At 38.9% G+C, this 15,828-nt stretch overlaps 1 protein-coding gene across 1 annotated transcript in view; it reads right to left on the bottom strand.

The window, feature by feature from the left end:
• The window catches only part of FBN2 (fibrillin 2), a 275,441-nt gene that overhangs the window by 123,085 nt on the left and 136,528 nt on the right, over positions 1 to 15,828 (bottom strand). The window contains 3 exon segments of the mRNA XM_030567977.1: positions 924 to 1,061; positions 5,859 to 5,978; positions 14,441 to 14,566. Of these exon segments, the coding sequence (XP_030423837.1) occupies positions 924 to 1,061; positions 5,859 to 5,978; positions 14,441 to 14,566 (384 nt within the window).

The raw sequence follows: 15,828 nt of genomic DNA, 5'->3' as shown, positions 1-15,828 counted from the left end.
CCGAATAACTCCAAGAGAAACTCTACAAACTCATCCCCCAAGAATCCACCCCAAGAACCTTATACATGTTTCCCAAGATATACAAACAAGGGAACCAAGGCAAAAACCACTCAGTACATTCTCAAATGAATTCTCACAGGAAAATGCTAAAAGGCAAAAACACCATATCAGCTGTGGGTGAATACTTCACAAAGTGAAATCAGAGACTGCATAGAGACACTTGATTTATGGCTTATTATAACAATCTATAACCCACTAACAACCCCCACTCCCACGCAGCAGCCTCCCTCCTCCCCATGACTGGAAGAGTATTAGCAGGCCACTTCACCTTGAATGGTTAACTATTTATGCAAAACAATATGTTCACCTTGTATTTAACTCTGAATTAGTTTCCCAGATCTGAAGAGCTCCATGTAAGCTCAAAAGTGTCTCTCTCTGACCAACAGAAGTTGGTCCAAAAAAGGATATTACCTTACATACCTCAGCACACTAATATCCTGGGACCAAGATGGCTAAAACAACCCTGCATAAAGCAGCAATAGCGTCAGTACGAAGGTTGCTTGTTTTGAAATACCTACGTTTTTGGACTTTTCCAAAAGCATACAGATTTTTCACTAGATATTTTTCTTCTTTGCTACCCTTACCCTTGCCCACACACACACAGACATGCTATGGGGAGAATGAAAACTCATCCCTGTAGAAATCAATTACAAATGTAATTTACGGGTGGACTTCATCATTTACAAACGGTACACACAGTGAGGGTTAAAAGTTACACTAACCAACTGTTCTCATTTTATTATTCTTCTACTGAAAAATACTCCGATGAGAAAGATGATTCAAGTGAGGCACAATTATTTTACCCAGTGATACATCTATCCTTCCCCCTGAAAGCTGGAAGATATTACAGCCTAGAACCATACCTAATTCACATCGCTCGCAAGGGCTGCCCCAAGCAGCTCCTAAAGTAGCGCAACATTCTGATTTCAGCGTAGCACCATTAATGTTTACTTCACAGCGACTGTCTTGGATGTTCAGCCAGCATGTTCCTTTCAGACTATCTGCAGTGGATTAGAAAAGAATGGGAGCTGTCAACCAAAAAAAAGAGTTTATTTTCAAATCTTTTTAAGGTAAAGAACATTTATCAAAAAGGAAGAGTTATTCAATTTCTTCTACTTTTCTTTGAACTAAGCTGTATTTTTATTTACCTCTTCACCTTCAGAAATACATATATTTATGAATATCAGTGGATGCTATATACTCCAATATATATTTTTAATATATCTATGGTTAGAGCATGTTAACTTATGTCATAAGATTCTTTTTCTTAGCACAAATATGATTTAAATATTTAAAAGGGTAGGCATAAATAAAATGTTATAAACTAGATTCTGATGTCTCCTATATCCATGTAAAATCAAAGTAAATCCTGCCCTACTGAAGTCAGTGGGGATTTTGCCATTGACTTCAACAGGATCAGGATTTCACCCACTGTTTGTTGTGCTCCCAGAACACAAAGTTGTGCAGTATTGTTAGAGCTGCCAATGATGCCTAGATACCCTAGAGGGGGAAGATGGAGTCAGGGTCCTTCACTCTGACATGCCTATTAATAGCCTTGCCCTTTAAAAGGTGTAGAAGAGATTGCCTCAGGGTCATTTTGTGTAGATTTGGTTTTAGTAGCAATATCAGAAGCATTCTGCATCCCTTTGTCCACTGTAGGAAAAACTTCTTCAGCAAATACTGTTCTGGTGGTATATCTGAGAAATTGCTATAGTCAAAATGATTTAAACTATATAGCTAGCAGGTAATTTTCCTCATATCAGCTACATCTGGATCTTCCAGCCAAAACCTGCTAGGCTTATCTTATTTCAGCCTATGAGTTCATTTCCTTTATTTTACACAATCTCTCTTGCAGAGAGAAAATTTACAAAGGGTAGTCACTGTGACTTTTCCTCTGGTGAGAAAGTTATTTATTACCCAGCATCAAAGCATTCTTTCTGCCACTCGCATCTCTTTGATTTTAACTTGAAATTAAAAAAAGTATCGATGCTACAGGCAGATGGCAGCCTACTGCTTTGTGTACTACAGTTGAATGGGGTCAGAATTTCACAAACCATAACTCAGAAGCGCATAGGAAGTTACTTTGAAGAGAACAAATGACAGTATTCCTATTCTGTGTGTATTTCCCAAAATGGCAATGTAGCATTTATACCGTCAGCCAAGTACACCATCTTAAAAAAAATCTACTCTCCTTTCTCAGTAGGTGATTGACTATAACTCCATTAACAGAATTGTCCGCCCTGGATACATTCATTTGAGAATACTATTAATGTGAAAGTAAAATGAACCAGCAGCTAAAAGCAGCTTTTTGAAACATAGTGTTTATGATAGCTGCAGAACTGCCATCCTTTAGAGACCAAAGTCCTCTCTCCACAAAACAGATAAACCAGACCCATCCATTCTAGGGTGATAGTGAAATTCAGCACTAGTGCTATAGTCTGGCCTACACTGGGAGTAGTGCACTAAAACAGTAAAATTTGCTTTAGTACAATATTGTTAGCATTACTCCAACACAACTGTTGTACACTTTCACTTAAATACCATGTGGTGTGTTACAATTACATTTTAAGTAACTTCTATCATCATTAGTAAGGTTAAAATTTTCTCATCCATAAAAATGGTTATTTTTAGCAAAAGTCATGGATAGGTTGCGGGCAATCAACAAAAATTCACAGAAGCTTGTGACCTGTCTGACTTTTACTAAATATAATCAGGAGTCCGGGGTCCTGACAGGTGGGACAACTGAAGCCTGAGCCCTGAATGGGGGCATGAGAGCTCAAGCCCTGGTGCAGGAGGCAGGTGGGTCCAGCACCTGCCGCTGTGGCAATTGACAGCCCCAGGGTCTCTGCTACAGCCCTAGGGCTCAGAGCTCTGGGACCCCCACTGGCTGTGGCAGCTGATGACTCTGGTTGCCTCTGACACCTGTAGTGGCTGGGAGCTCTGGCCCCTGGGCTCACAGCTCCAGCCCCGTCACCCTGGGAGGAAAATATCACAGAGGGCTCTGAAAGTCACAGAATCCATGACTTCTGTGACATCATCTTATCCTTAACCATTTGGGAAAGAAAAAAAGAAAAAAAAACCCTCAGATCACTCATGTAATATAAGGACTGATTCTGATCTCTGCTATCAGCATAAATCAGGGGTAGCACCGGAGTAAAATTGCTTTGAGATCAGTATCATGCTGACATATCTGTATTTGTCTACATATCTTAGTCTCATTAGATCCTCTTTTTCACTATATAATACACTTTCACATTACTGTCATATCAGAGAAGCATTTCTGCTATACATGAACTTATCAGCACACACTCCTCTCCATTTGTAGCATTATAGTGTCAAAGCTGACAGAGGCACACAGCAAAGAACAGTGGGGCAAGAGAGTATTGGTACATTCAGGACGCAGGTCTTTCATTGTAGGGATGATGTCAGGGAAAAAAGTTGTTTCATTGCCTATTAGTTTTTCAAACTGCAAATATTTAGGTTTGGCAGAATTTGATTTGTATTCCTTTTTAAAATTTTTTGACAGATAATATTGATTTTTAAGCATTTTTTCAGTTTTTGTCAATTTCCATATTTGCAGGAAATTTCACGTGTGCAGGTCAGACAATTATTTAATGACGGATGCCAAGATTCAAAAATTTAAAGCATTACAATTATTAATACACAAATTGTCAACAGCAGATATCAAAAATATACAAAGTATATTAAAATCAAACTCCAATAAATTCTCAGACAGCAGTTTTTTTATTTTGCCTGATAAATTTCAATTATCATCAATGGAAATATTTTTTCAGTGGTTTGAGTGTGTACAGTGAAATCGATGTTTACAGACATTTACTGACAAAAAGCCAATCCTTTCAAGCCTACTTATATTTGACAAGAGCGTTTATCATGTTGTGGTTGTTGTTGTTTTCAGAATAAAAGAGTTATGTCCGTTAATCCTTACATAGGAATAACCAAGGTCAAATTGCCTTTCCTGCAACACCACTGAAGTCAATGGCAATTTTGCCTGGCTAAAAGTTATAGGATTAGCCCAAATTTTGTAAATCCGTATTTGTCAATTTTGCTTTGCTTCCAAACCACTTTTGCTCCTACATAAATACTCTGATCATTACATAAGTGCTCTAAATCCTGATACAGACAGAACCCAGATCAAAGTCAGTGGAAGTTTTACCTGTTTGAGGACTTCATAACTGGGTCCATTATGCTCACTTTCAAGTTAAGTTATTAATGTTGAATGTATGTATATATTGTTTAAACCATATCTGGCTACTCCTTCCAATGTTTGTCTGTTTTCATTTTCCAAACATTAATGTCTTTCATTCACTTTAGGGCCAGTTTCTGCCCCAATTACTGAAGCTAAGTAGACTTCACTATCCAAATAATACTAGACAAATCAAACAGGACTACTTATGTAGTAAGGTCCAAATCAATATAAGTATTGGTCCTTAATTACTTCACATCAGTGTTGCATCTGGAAACATGAAAAAGCTTAAAAAATAATCAGAGACAAAACACATGGATGAGTGTGGTGAGGTTCACACGAAGGAAAGAACACAACCTCTTAGCTAACCACAGATGCAGCCCCCCCCCCCCCCCGCAAAATAAAAATAAAAATGCATAAGCCACTTCTGCTACCTGGGAATCTAAGTAGTCCAGGGTCCAAAAAGAACCTTAGATTGCAAACCTTTTTGGTAAAAGATAGACACACCAACCCATCATATGAAGAATCAAACTCTTCTCAAGTTCCTTCTCCCTGCTAACCAGTATCATCTCTGTCTTTTCTGGACTGAGTATCTGACAAATCCTTCTCATCCAGATTCCTATCTCAGCTAGGCACTGGAAAGGCAAGGAAACTGCAATATCAGGATCAAACAAATCGGAGACTTAGAGCTTTGTGTCATTCTAATACCACTGGGACTCCAGCCCAATTCCTCTCACAAGATCCCCTACTGGCCTTAAATAAATATTGTACAAGCGAGGTGACAAAATGGAAGCTTGTGGGCACATAAGGTGGATGAGGGTTGGCCAAACACCATGCTTTCAGACTTTTCAGAAAGGTAGGAACATAACCATTGGTGAATGTCCCCAAAGCCAGATTCTGCAGCTGTGCGTATGACACCTTGTGGTCAACCATCTCAAAGGTGCTGCTAGATCTAACAAAATCAGTGAAACTTGACTTTTTTTCCATTGCCATCATATTAATATGATACATATTTTATCCCCAAACCACAGCAATACCTGTTACCGGATAGACAACGATCCAGGAAGAGTGTTCCAGATGAATCCAGAACTGTCTTGACATGTCCTACTTAACATCCTTCCTCAAAAAAGGAAGGTGTGAGGCAGTGCAGTACTTGGGGAGGCCAACAACATTTAATTATGGCTGTATAAGCAACAGACTAACCATCCTTTGGTTAAACTGACATCTAGCCCACTTGGAGAGAAGCAATAACAGTATCTGTCAATAAACCTCCCCATTGGTTCTCACTAATCATAACATGCAGGGACCCATAGCAGCCTCTACCTGTGTAGGTGAAATAGTATCAATGAAATTGTTACGTTTGTATCCTCTGCTCCAATGGACACAGGCAAACTGGTCTGGATTTGATCAATGTTATTCAGAAAGCAAGTCCAAAATGCCTCACAGTCAGATATGCTACTCTACTACCAAGTACAAATCATCACGACTCTCTTGTTTATTTCTCAGTTTCTTTAATCAATGTGATCAATTCCCTTTGTGTTAATAACAATTAAAAAAAAACCAAACCAAACAAACACCACATCGATACACTCACCAATGCAAATCAATCCAGTAGAATCCAATTTACTGCCAGGTGAACACTCACAATTGAAAGAACCAAGATTGTTCCTGCAGGCGCCATTGACACATGGGTTGATTTCACATTCATTTATATCTATAATCCAGAAGAGAAAGGTACCGTTAGGACAGCCATGCATTTCTGGAAAATATTATGCTGTATAAATGAAGCCATGAACCACACTATGACAGACTGTCTGGTAAATTTGGCTTTTTTATTTTTTTTAGATGAGGTACAGAGTATGCTGGGGCAAGCACTGTGTATGTATGTGCATGTGTAAAGGCGTATTTGCATATTTTGTAAGTGTTAATTAAATGACGCTTTCTTAGAAAGGCCAGAAACTCCCAAGAACTTGGACTAAATCATTTTCCAGAATAACTTATAATTGTCCTGTGAGAAATAAAAATCCTTTTTCCATGGAAAGCAATGCATTCCCAGCCACAATATGCTGTGCACAAACAAAGGCCTTATTGTTTCTGTCATCTAGGCTCCATGAGGCTTTGGAAGAATTAAGAAAATCTTGTCAGAAACAAAGTATTACAATGCTGGCTGCAATTCGATAGTCCTGAAAAGTGCTCAAGAAGGAAGACTAAAACTGTAATGCTCTAAATAATATTCCACTCCAGTTACTCTCCTCATTTTCACCCACATGGGTTTTTTTTTTAAGCCCATCCACATGTAAGAAGAAGACTCCTGCTGTCAGCATTAACCTTTTTTTAAAAAATGAAATTAATTTTTAAATTAAAAAAAATCAGCAAATTCTTCCTAATAACCACCAATTATGTCTTTTTGCAGTTCACCAATTTTGTTTTAGATTTGGTTCCCAAATCAAATCAGACATCCTAATCCTAACAGATAGTTCCTGTCCCGGGTAAGGAATGAAAAGTTTGGGTGCAAGCCTATGTTCTCAGATAGTGCCATACAAATAATGCCAAGCCCATGAACCTAAAACAGCCTGACACAAATTAATTAAAATTAAATAAAGGACCTAGATAAATATTGGAAACACATCAAGGGAAAACAAACTATTCCACTTATTTTATAGAAGTAGTACAAAAGGTTCCATTTTCTATTCGGTGTAGTATGCCATATTGTCTTCATTTCTCTACACGTCTCTCTCTTTATGAGCTTTTGAGGTCATAAGAACAAAAATGTATTCAAACTATTCACTGAATCAACTGTGTTATTAAAATGATGGAGCACATCTACAAATCTGAAACCTTTAGGAAACTGATTTCTCTCTCCATCCCCCCAAACCATACTGTACTGAGGGACAAAACCCACTCTCTTTAATTAATAGGACTTTTCAACTAAATAAAGTGATCAGGACTTGGCTCTTGATATGAATTGATTTTGAATAGTGACAATGTTTTATGCTAGTATACAGAGCAGCTGCTTTTGATAATAAATTCAATATTCTTGTTCCCTTATGACTAGCAAGAACAAGGAATTTGGTGGAGGCAGATCACAGAGTGATGCTGGAGATATCTTAAATATTCACCACCTGCTAAATGATTCTCAAGATAGAACTAACTTTGGAGAACCTACATGTAATGTATTTCTGTAAACCTTGTTTTCAATGGCTATACATTCTTTAAAACTGAGAAAACAAACAGGGAGATGAGGGTATCTGAACTATGGTAGCATATGAAGCTTCTCCCTTTCCAAGGACTACCAAGAGAAACAGAGCAGTCTTCTTTTTCACTATTAATATAGTATATTACATATGCATATATGTATATTACACACACAAATACAACAGAAGCCATCATAACCAGCCATTCTTTAATATTTGTTGAAGCATTAATGTTTCGGTAACATTAATGCTTCAACAAATATTAAAGAATTTACTTTCACAACACCCTCATGACAAAGAATGGTGTTATTACCTTCCTTTCATAGCTGGAAAACTGAGGCACAGAGGGCATGTCTACATTGCACATTACACCTAGACTCTGACTCAGGTCTGAACCCAAGTCCTTTTTTTGTCCACTCACAAATCAGTGTGACAAATCAGTGCAAGCACTCAGGACACTAGGACCCTGCTAGGGGGTGGGTTCAGATCCAGAGTCCTACTGAGACTTGGGTCCAAGTCCTGTCATTTTGCAGTATGCACAGAGGTCTAGCCACAGCCCCAAGTTAAGTCTGTATAGTGCAGTACGGACGTGTTAGCATGACTGTGAGACTGAGGGTCCAGCAACTATAAACTCAGGTTAACAATGCAGTGTGGATGTTCAAGCGTGGGCTTGGAAACTCTGAGTCCACAAGCCCAGGTCCCACGAACTCGGGTTTACAATGAAGTGTAGACGTGCTCAGACATATAAAGCTAAAATTTCTAATTATTGTAGGCGCTCAATTTGAGATGCCTACTGCCTGTTTTTTCTGAGTAGTTAGCATTATAGAGCACTTTATATGTTCACAGCTCATCTCCCACTGATGTCAGCAGCAAGTGTTCAGAACTTCTGCAAACCAGACTAATGGTCCAAAGACAGGCACCCAAGGAACACGCAATTAGGAGCCATCCATGAAGTTTGGTTTAAGTGACTTGTTTAGCATCACACAAGAACTCTGTGTCAGAGGCAGGGATAAAATCCAATTCTTCAGGGAAACATTCAGCTTCCTTAACAATGAGATGCCCTCCTTCCTCTTCCTTTCACATTCACTACACACTTTCCAACTTCTGCAACAAATGAGGCAGGGCTCCTATAGACAACAGTCTCATTCTCTATACAAACTGACTCATCCCTAGACTAGGTCCATAATGTGCACTGAAAGAGGCAGAGATCTTGTTGAAAAAAAAAAGTATGCAACCTATATGTAGTATGCAACTGTATCATAAGGCATATTCACCGGATGAATTAAGGTTGCACAGGAACCTTAATTCTAGTATTTCCTAGCCTCTGAGTGGCTGATTTTGCAACCTTAATAATGTTCTTTTAACATATTTTTTGTGTGCAACTTCCTAGGTTTTTTAAAAAGTAACTTGAAAAAACAAATTCCTTCATCCGTAATAATATTGAAACCCACACAGATCATCAGCAAAACTGGAACCTTTAGATCAGGGGTAGGCAAACTTTTTGGCCTGACGGCCACATCTGGGTGGGGAAATTGTATGCAGAGCCATGAATGTAGAGCTGGGGCAGGGGTTTTGGGTGCAGGAGGGACTGCAGGGTGTGGCAGGGGGCTCAGAGCAGGGGGTTGGAGTGCAGGAGGGGGCTTAGGGCAGGGAGCTGGGGTGCAGGAGTGGTGTGGCAGGGGGCTCAAGACAGGGGGTTGGGATGCAGGCTCCGGCATGGTGCTGCTTACCTCAAGCGGTGCCGGGGTGGCAGTGGTGCGCACCAGGGCTAAGGCAAGCTCCCTGCTTGGCCTGGCCCTGCCCTGTTGCCAGAAGTGGCCAGCATATCTGGCAGTGGCTGCTGGGGGGTGAGCATGGGGGGGAGATAGGTGCACAGCAGATGGCTCTGCCACGTGCTGCCCTTGCCTGTGGGTACCTCCCCCAAAACTCCCATTGGCTGCAGTTCCCTGTTCCCAGACATCAGGTGCTACGGGGGCAGTGCCTGTAGGCAAGGGCAGTGCATGGAGCCCTCTCGCCTCCCACCCCACCCCCAGGGGCTGTAGGGACGTGGTGCCGGCTGCTTCTAGGAGTGGCGCGGGCCCAGGGCAGGCAGATAGCCTGTCTTAGCCCCACTGAGCCACAGGGCTGGCAATCCCGCAAGCTGGACTGAAAGCCCTGTTTGCCCTCCCCTGCTTTAGATCCAGCACACAAACCTCTGCCACTTGAACTAGAGAAGTAACTGATGGCAGTAGTAGGTTGCCATCCTCTAAATGGACTAGCACTAGTGAGGAATGATACACACAAGCTTCAAGAGGGTAACATACAACAAAAGTTTAGTTATATATTATAGACTTATAGAAAGACTTATAGAAAGATACCTTCTAAAAACATTAAAATGTATTACCGGCATGCGAAACCTTTAATTAGAGTGAATAAATGAAGACTCAGCACACCACTTTTGAAAGATTGCCGACCCCTAAAACAGATCATCAGTCCAAACACACTTAAAATATCTAGTGTTAAAAACATAAAAAGTTTAACATTTTTGTTTAAAGAGATACCATCAACTTGCAATGTAATCACTGACAAATTGTGACAGGGTCAGGCCAGATGGCTTCAAGAGAGTGGTCGAAGGTAGATACATTAGCTCCAGGTTAAGCAGGTCCCTTTTCCCTGGGTAAGATAACAGGGACTATTCCAGAAAACTCAGGAACTTTCTAGAACTAATTAAGGCAAGCAGGCTGATTAGGACACCTGTAGCCAACTGGGAAGTTACTAGAATTAATTAAGGCTAATCAGGACACCTGGTATAAAAAGGCTCTCACTCCAATTAGTGAGGTGTGTGTGTGTAAGGAGCTGGGTGTGAGAGGATGTGCTGCTGGAAGACTGAGGAGTACAAGTGTTAACAGACATCAGGAAGAAGGCCCTGTGGTAAGGACAAAGAAGGTGTTGGGAGGAGGCCATGGGGAAGTAGCCCCATTGTATTAAATTATAGCTGTTGTGTACCTGTTCCAGAAGACACTCTACACAGCTGCAGTCCATAGGGCCCTGGACTGGAACCCGGGGTAGAGGGCAGGCCCGGGTTCCCCACAAAACCTTCCAACTCCTGATCCAACACAGGAAGATCTCTGAGGCTAGCAAAATCTACCAATAAGCGCAAGACCCATCAAGGTAGAGGAGGAACTTTATCACAAAATGAAATAAAAATACTACACCTCTCTCTAAATCTCTATGATGCTTTCTGTGATTCAATTACATTTTCCATTAAAAATATTTTTTCTCTCCCAATTTTCTCTGTGAAGACCCACAGAAACACAAACCTACCCATCCCATCTCTAATTTTTCCAGTTTGTTTACTTTGTGCATTTGACACGGTTTGGCTCTAACTCAGCAAAGCACTTAAGCACATGCTTAACTTCCACTGAAGTCAACAGGACCACTCATTTTGAAAGTTAATCACATATAGAATTGTTTGCATAACAAACTGACTGAAAGCCTAAATGATCATACAGCGATAAAATTACAAAGGCCCCCTTTCAACAAGGCACTCAAATATGCAGAACGCCATCTTCAGTGCTTTGCTGAACTGAGGCTACTGAGTGTCATATGCACAGAGTAAACAAACAGGAAAGAATGTTTTCCCCTCTTTGTTGTAATAATACTATTGTTACAAATAACAGCTAAGAAGTAAGAAATTTTCAGTCAAATGTGTCTAAGTTGATAATATTCCTTTATTTTTTAAAATGCAAAGCAAGCATGTGTGAAAATATTTCTAATTTTTAAACAAATATTTTTCTTTAAGTGTGGTGTGTGTGTGTGTGTGTGTGTGTGTGTGTGTGTGTGTGTATATATATATATATATATATATATAAATAAATAATGTGATTGAACAATCCACTGTACATTCCTTGAAATAAACTTCAAAGCACGTCTGGTTTACATTTGTGGAAACACAATCTAAACCACAGGGCTTGTTGTAAAAATTTCTACTTTCACAGACTCTCAAGACAAACAAACAAACAAATGCAAGAACAATTTGCAAAGTTTTCATAACTTGGTTATGAATAGAAAACAACACAGGCATTAATGTTTCATTATGGTTATTGCTGAAAGTTATATTAATTAAAACTATATTGTTGAACAGCATGCATCTGAGTAATGTGAAAGCGTGACACAAAAAGTTACTATTGAGAGCAAAACTTTATAGCTAGTAAACTGAACTGTTTACCATTCCTCTGAAAACAGAATTTGGAAGGAGGAAAAAAAAGAATGAGATGAATTTATTCCTCAAACTGCCAAGCCACTCAATGTTAGAAAAAGTGTAATAGATTTTATAGTTTCATAGACAGCTTTATGCCAAACCATTACTGGATCATTTCTGCCTGATCAGCTAAATCTAAACTTCCGCTTAACTATGGGATTTTTAGATGGATACAACAGATCATTCATAAAGCATGTGTGTATAATTTAATATGAACACAAGCATATTAACAATAAGTGACAAGACACTTCAGCTCCTGCTGTAGACAAAATATATTTTAGGGTGTCTGGATTAAAATAATTATGTTCAGAAGGAAAACTTTCCCAAAAGTTCAGGTTTATATTAAACCTGAAGTTTTGGGGAATGAGATACCAAGTCAGTTTCAACAAGTGGAGAAGTAGATAGAAATATCTTTAATATTCTTGGTTTATTTACTAATCATCACAAAATTACCATATTAATTTTAAAATAGTACATATGTAACACCAGTAGTCAATACTAGAGGCAGGGATCACTCAGCGGTTTGAGCATTGGCTTGCTAAACCCAGGGTTGGTAAATTCAATCCTTGAGGGGGGGCCACTTAGGGATCCTGGGCAAAATCAGTACTTGGTCCTGCTAGTGAAGGCTGGGGGCTGGACTCGATGACCTTTCAGGGTCCCTTCCAGTTCTATGAGATAGGTATATCTCCATAGATATAGCGTCAAATGTGCCCTACCAAACAAGGATTGCTTACTGTGGAGGGCAGTGCAGAAGTAGTAATGGGTGTCAATACGTCTCACTGAGACACAAAACTTCACTGCACATGGGCAGCACAGCCACTCAATCACAATTGCTCTCTGTAACAGGGTGTGCTTCACTCAAGTAGCCAACCAGTCCTGGTGACTGATCTGAAAGGGGTGAATGGGCCACAATCCTAGCTTCTCCTAGCTCCTTTTGGCGTAACATACAAGGCTAGCCCCATGTAGTCTTGGTACTAAGGGGAGCACTAATACTGTAACCACAGCCAGCCCCTATCGTGATATATTGCTTACTTATGAATATGCAAAAGTCTTCTTATGAAAATTTGAAGTTGCTGTAGGTAAACAACAAACAGGAGTTTTATTTATTCATTAGAATACCCAGAGCAAAAAATTACCTATGACCTGTTATCACTTTGAAGAATCATGAATGATCATTCAAATATTTTTTCTTTCAGTGGCAGAGTACAGGTACATTTTAATTTACATAACAATCCACTAATTGGGCTATAACATTTTGTCTGCACACTTCCCCACCCTTACCCATCAGTCATTGCTTGCTGTAGTTATGAAATACCTCTGTATACCCACATACCTATTATACTGAAATGTTATACCAGGAATTATAGTCAGAAGCACTGTGCTGCATAAGTTTAAATAAATCAGACTTGCTCACTATTTGTATTTTTATATTTGATGCAGGCTCGTTAAACTGATCATTAATGTAGTTAATGCACCTTTTAAATTTAGATAAAAGTTAAAAGTGGCCATTCTTTCAAATTATGCATTGAATTTTCTTGACGAGTGGAAATGACTTTCAGGCTTCTAAAGACATATCCTTGCATGCTCCCCTGAAAATCCAACCCTATCACAATTTTATACAGTGACACCTAGACCATAGGCCTAGTTCAGTTTTGAATTAATATGTTAATTTGTCTGGTTATGATCTCAGACTGAAAACCAAAACTGGATGGAGATGTCCTTTATAATTCCATTTCAATGATTTCAGATCAGTTGTTTGTGTTCTGGTATCTTGTTCAAGTTTAAAGTGAGAGTTAAGCTTCGAAGTTAAATATCAAGATGAACAGGCAAACAACATCTCTCTTGGTAATATAGTGTCTGTCTGCAGCAGACTCAAGACACTAGCATATTGAGCATAGAGAGAAAACCACTTTCACTGCTAAAACTATTTTTTAAAAAATATATGAAAGCTTAAACTCTCAAGAATAAATTTTAGCTAAATACTGTGTTTAGTATTCTAAGACAGCATAGTGATGAGTACAGTATAAATCCCTGGAAATGACTGATAGGAAAAGACTACTCTGAAAAGAATGCAGTTGGATCTTTAACACACAATGAGAGCAGACAAACCCTCCAGTTTTTAATGGCAGCATGGAACACAATTCCCTTTGAATGGAAAAGGACTGATTTGACCCTGCCAGGAACTGAACCACTGGTTCATAAGATTCTAAGTATTCCGGAACTGAAGCCTTCAACTTGCAAACCATTCCCACTGGACAGTTATAATACTGAATTCTATAATTCAAGTGGCCAACCCAAAAATAACACTGAAAGTTATCAAAATTCCACTATTCCTGGTAGCATTATGCATTTCTGTTCAAAATAAAACAGAAATTAACACCTCTGCTCCAACTTCATTTACCAGCCCAACCACCACCACCAGAGATCTGCACTCACAGAATGCCCGAGATAAATGTGCATTTTCTTTAATTTTCTCTTCAAAGTACTCTGTCTAACAAAACAAACTGTCATGTAGAAAATGAACTGGCTATATTGGAGGAAACTCAGTCATGCCCCATCATTCTCAGAGAATTCCACTGAGAGCAATTACAAGATGCATCTTTTGATTTAATATAGGCCTTTCCTTCCCTTCATTGTTTTGTATCATCCTGAGTCTTCTCTGGTCATCTCATAAACTCCAGTACTATAATATCACAGATTAGATCAACACTATCCAGATGGCTCCCACTGCAGCATTTTTACCTTCACATGTGTCAGTCTCACTGCTGAATACATAACCCTTTGGACATGTACAGCTGTAGCTTCCAGGTGTGTTTCGACACAGGCCATTGTCACACAGCAGTCTGTTCACTGAACATTCATCAATGTCTGGAAAAGATCAGGTAGACATATTAATGAACAAGTCTGCCCTCCTCTTCTCCAAGTATTATTTTAACTGGACTCTTAGCAGCAGTCGTGTGTCTGACATTCAGTTTTCTGCATTTGTATCTGAACAAGGAGAAATGCCAACACTTGATTTCAAGAGGTTAATTAATTTTCCAATTCCTCTTATCCCATATTCTATATTACGTTTAAGAATTTTCACTACTATTTTGTAAATACAGTAAAGCACAGCTCTATGTTCTCAGCATGTCCTCCATTAGAACACAGCGACCTTGGGATATTTGGCAGTTTATAAACAGCCATGATTATTGTCCTCGGATTTATCTGTTTTGCAGCCAGCAGTGATGTTAAACATGCTTTTAACAAAAATTCATTAAGAGTTGCAACACTGTGCTAATCCTTTAATCTGTGCAAATATTTGCTATCAGAGAAGGTACAGTAGGAAACGCCTACACTAATATCTACACATAAAAAAATACCCTGCTACGTTCCAGCTGATCTCACACTGGAATATTGCAATCATGAGTGTCTCATGAGTGTCCATATTTCTATCTACTGATTGATAGCAGATATATTACCACAAGTTAACATTAAAGTTGAAAAGTCAAGCACCGAAAAATCTGGAAAACCCGAAAGTTAACATTGCTACTTAATGTTACTTTAGACATTTGCAAATCTTCTATAATATACATTAACAAACAATATTACTGTAGACTGCTTATGCTTAACAATGAAAACAAAAATATAAACTCTTATTTTTTAAAAGTTATTTTGTGATTCCCATTACTGTAGTATTTTAGCACCTCGCAAACACTTTATCCTTCCAATTTGTGAAGAAAGTGTTATTATTCCTATTATATAGCTAGGGATGTAAGAGAAATTAAGGGCTTAATCTAATTTCCATCAAAACCAGTAAGATGATTCAAAGATACTTCAGTGAACATTAGATTGGAGTGAGTTGCCAAAGGTCACACAGGAAGTCTGTGTCAGAGCTGAGAAAATAATCCAGCATTTCTCAGTTCCAGTTCAGTGCTTTAACAAGACCATCCTTCCTCTCATACAACATATGTGCAACTTAAAACTGTAGGAGCAACCTTTAGGTATTTCCTGTCTTTTGACTGCTTGATTTCTCAAGGTTAATGTGTCAGTAAAGAAAAGGTCTATTTTTTAAGAAGAAAAAGGAGGGAAAAAGGACAGAATGACATAATTAGAGAGACAAGGTGAGTGAGATAATATCTTTTACTGGA

The sequence above is a fragment of the Gopherus evgoodei genome, chromosome 6, assembly GCF_007399415.2.
Source record: "Gopherus evgoodei ecotype Sinaloan lineage chromosome 6, rGopEvg1_v1.p, whole genome shotgun sequence".
NCBI classification, from domain to species: Eukaryota; Metazoa; Chordata; order Testudines; family Testudinidae; genus Gopherus; species Gopherus evgoodei.
The sequence above is the reverse complement of the archived record's forward strand: the minus strand, read 5'-3'. Positions and strand labels throughout refer to the sequence as shown.